Below are 3,314 nucleotides of genomic sequence, written 5' to 3'. Positions count from 1 at the left end.
ATATAATTACTTATTATATAAATACTTATATAATAAGTACTTATATAATAAGTACTTATTATATAAGTACTTATTATATAAGTACTTATTATATAAATACTTATATAATAAGTACTTATATAATAAGTACTTATTATATAAGTACTTATTATATAAGTACTTATTATATAAATACTTATATAATAAGTACTTATATAATAAGTACTTATTATATAAGTACTAAGTACTTATTATATAAGTATTTATTATATAAGTACTTATTATATAAGTACTTATTATATAAGTATTTATATAATAAGTACTTATTGATTAAATAGCGCTTTAGAATATTTACTTTCCTATCTTGACAGTGTAAGATCATTGTCAAATACCTTTCTACAGCATTCTTAAATATTAAAAGCCTATTCAAATACTATATGACAAAAATAAAACAAGATTTTAAATGTCACGGTAAACTATTTCAATATTATTTAGATCTTTTCCAAATTGTTTACAAACAAACAAATCACAAAACTCTGAAAGTACTGTTGTATTTCTATGTATTCTGAAATATAGAGAAATGAATCGAAAATTAACTATAATAAGCCTACACCAACAACTTTATATTTATGTAAATTTGATATTAAAAATTCTATGTTTCATTAGTCAATTATAATACTAATGTTTAAAATGTTGATAAGCTACGGTATTTATCAATGAATGCATCCACGCGCAGGATGTGAAATGCTTGAGCATATTGAATCTTAAAAGAAAATGACGTGAGTGAAAGTGTAAAATGTATAGGCTTAATTTTAATATGAGTGAACATATTCATTTGGTTATTATCGATACATTGAAAAATGTCAAACCAACGTTTTGATAATGATTTCTATCTGTGAATTTACAGTTAAGAGGTAGAGCCTCGTCTTGATAAGATGACGCAGAATGAGTATTGCAATTCTAACTGTCCGATGCAATGATTTGTTAACTTTTCAGCCCTCTGCTTACCCCTGTGCGGGTGCTGTATACAAATCAAAGAAATATTGTTATTATATATCTGTGCTGCTAAGTCTTCTTTTTTATGTTTTTATAAGTGAATTATTATTACATTTATTGTTTAATATTTGCACACCTGAAAGTACTCTTTTCACTTTTCACAACTTATATTAAATTATATTAAGCTTAAATTATAATAAATGATTACAAATAAACATGAACCACATACCTTCAACAAGTTCAAACATGCGTCGATTATCGTTAACCATAGAACCAATTCTGACTTTTGGAAAAATAACATAAAAGTAATCGTTATTTACTCCACCTTCAATGCGCTTACATATGTAATTATCTGGTAAATCATCGTAATTAATTTGTGCTACGCGAAATGCTCCACCGATGATAACTGGTAAGTTGTGTTTTTCTGTTAGCGACATTGCGTATCGTCGAAGTTGGTCAAGGCACTGCTCTTTTTTTTCCTTTGGCATATGGCCACCTTGTAATCTTGATCGGCCGTCCCATGCAGCAACGATCATACCATCCAGCTTTATTGGACAAAAACGCCAATTCATCCATGCTAAATCATCTTCAAATGGTAATACTTCTATTTGACGAAACTTATTTTTCTTGACCAATACTGCTGTAGTGTGCCCTTGGAATCGAGTACCAAACCTCGGCTCGTACAGATTGAAATTATTCAATTGTGCTAGATTAACTTCTCGACAGAAGAAGATGTCAACTCCACATCCTTCTATCCACTCCTCACTAGGTATTTTATTAAATGTACACGTTGTCAGCTGGTACATATTTCCGCCCAAGTTAAAAGTAGCATTAACATCATTGTTCATTGGATTTTCTGCCATTTTGTTTAGTCAGAAAATAGTTTTACAGTTATCTGTGATATTTCTTTCTTTCGTCAGTTGAACGCGTGTACACGTCTATCTTTTAGTCAGGATTAAAACAACGTTATTTGGTCGTATTTATACTTTTCATTCTATCTACAGGAATTAATTAAACATTTATACATGATCAAAAGTAATTTGACCAATGACAAGTAACAACTGATTTGAAGTAATCGATTTTTTTGAGACGTCAATTTCTATTGGTTTAAACATTACTGGGAGTGGCTACATATCCGATGAAAATATGATGTAAACCTTAAACTAAGGTTTAGTACTGTTTCATGAGTGATTTTCTTCATCTTGTTCTTAGATTTTAATGGTAATAAAACCTGGATAACAAAATGTATTTACAAAGGCAAAATAAAATTCTAAATTCTTCTGGGTAATATATCTGTAGATAGATAATAATACATTTAAAGTAATTAGAATTAATTGCAAAAAAATGGGTTTTATCAAAATATATTTGAAGGATTTTTAAGCGAAAATGCAAATATAATACTTCGGACATTTTAATCAAAGTTTATAAAAATGACATAAATAGGCTATAAAGTAACACGTAATTATTCTACGTAAAATTCTTAAAACGAAAATGCAAATGTTTTTTTAAAAATTTATTTATTCGGTATATAAAAATATATTACAAAACGACAGTCAAGGACTGAAATGAATTTTATTACAAATAACTAAAAATTAGTTCAAATTGCTATAAAACTAGAAACATCTTATTAAAATTAGATATCGTACCATAAAATTAAAAACATACATGAATAAAAAACCTTAAAACATTCACTTATTACATATCTAAAAAAGAGCTAGTGGTGCCTATTAATTATATCCACCATGGTGGGAACTGGAGACGACCTAAGTCTGCTGGTTTTACAATGAGGTACTTCTAGAAAGCGGTTGAATCTGAGAGACCGAGCTGGCTTATGAAGAGGGGGAAGTATTTCTCTAAACAGCTCGGATTTTAATAAGCCTTCCCCGAAAGACAACACCAGTTTGTTTCTTCTCTCAACAAGAGTAGGTAAACCAGTAACAGACAATGCATGATCATAGCACAAATAGTTGTTACCTAGCATGTTTCGCAATGCTCTCTTTTGTACCTTTTCAATAGACTTGGACATCCTTATCCTTAGTTATAGCGCCATGCCAAACAGGGGCAGCATATTCTAAAATAGGTCTTATATAAGCCATATAAACAGTCAACAGATCATTAATTAAGATTCCCGCTTTCTTCAAAATGCACAAGAAAAATAAACGTCTAGAAGCTCTAGACACAATATTATTAGTGTTAAGTTCCCATTTCAGATCATTTTGAATGATTACACCAAGAAGCGTCATGTGATCAACTACTTGTAAAATGGAACCACTCAGACTAAAAGAAGGCGATATAATATCATCCGACTTTTCCTTAAGAAAATTGACAACCAAGATATG

The 3,314-nt window shown here is 29.4% G+C and overlaps 1 protein-coding gene across 1 annotated transcript; it reads right to left on the bottom strand.

Annotated features, from left to right (window-relative positions):
• Nucleotides 1-284: 284 nt before the first annotated feature.
• On the bottom strand, nt 285-1,941 carry LOC140054987 (uncharacterized). The gene is made up of 2 exons (XM_072100132.1): nt 1,205-1,941; nt 285-1,000 (listed from the first exon to the last, which is right to left on the bottom strand). Exons 1-2 carry the CDS (start codon nt 1,836-1,838, stop codon nt 984-986), a joined length of 651 nt encoding a protein of 216 aa, XP_071956233.1. The 5' UTR covers nt 1,839-1,941; the 3' UTR covers nt 285-983.
• Nucleotides 1,942-3,314: the final 1,373 nt, after the last annotated feature.

Source organism: Antedon mediterranea, chromosome 7, assembly GCF_964355755.1.
Source record: "Antedon mediterranea chromosome 7, ecAntMedi1.1, whole genome shotgun sequence".
Classification (NCBI taxonomy): Eukaryota; Metazoa; Echinodermata; class Crinoidea; order Comatulida; family Antedonidae; genus Antedon; species Antedon mediterranea.
Note: the sequence above shows the minus strand (reverse complement) of the source record. Positions and strands in the feature narration are given on the sequence as shown.

Bases quoted from the DNA above. Each gene is read 5' to 3' on its own strand.
- LOC140054987 (XM_072100132.1), bottom strand. From the start codon at position 1,838: ATGGCAGAAAATCCAATGAACAATGATGTTAATGCTACTTTTAACTTG.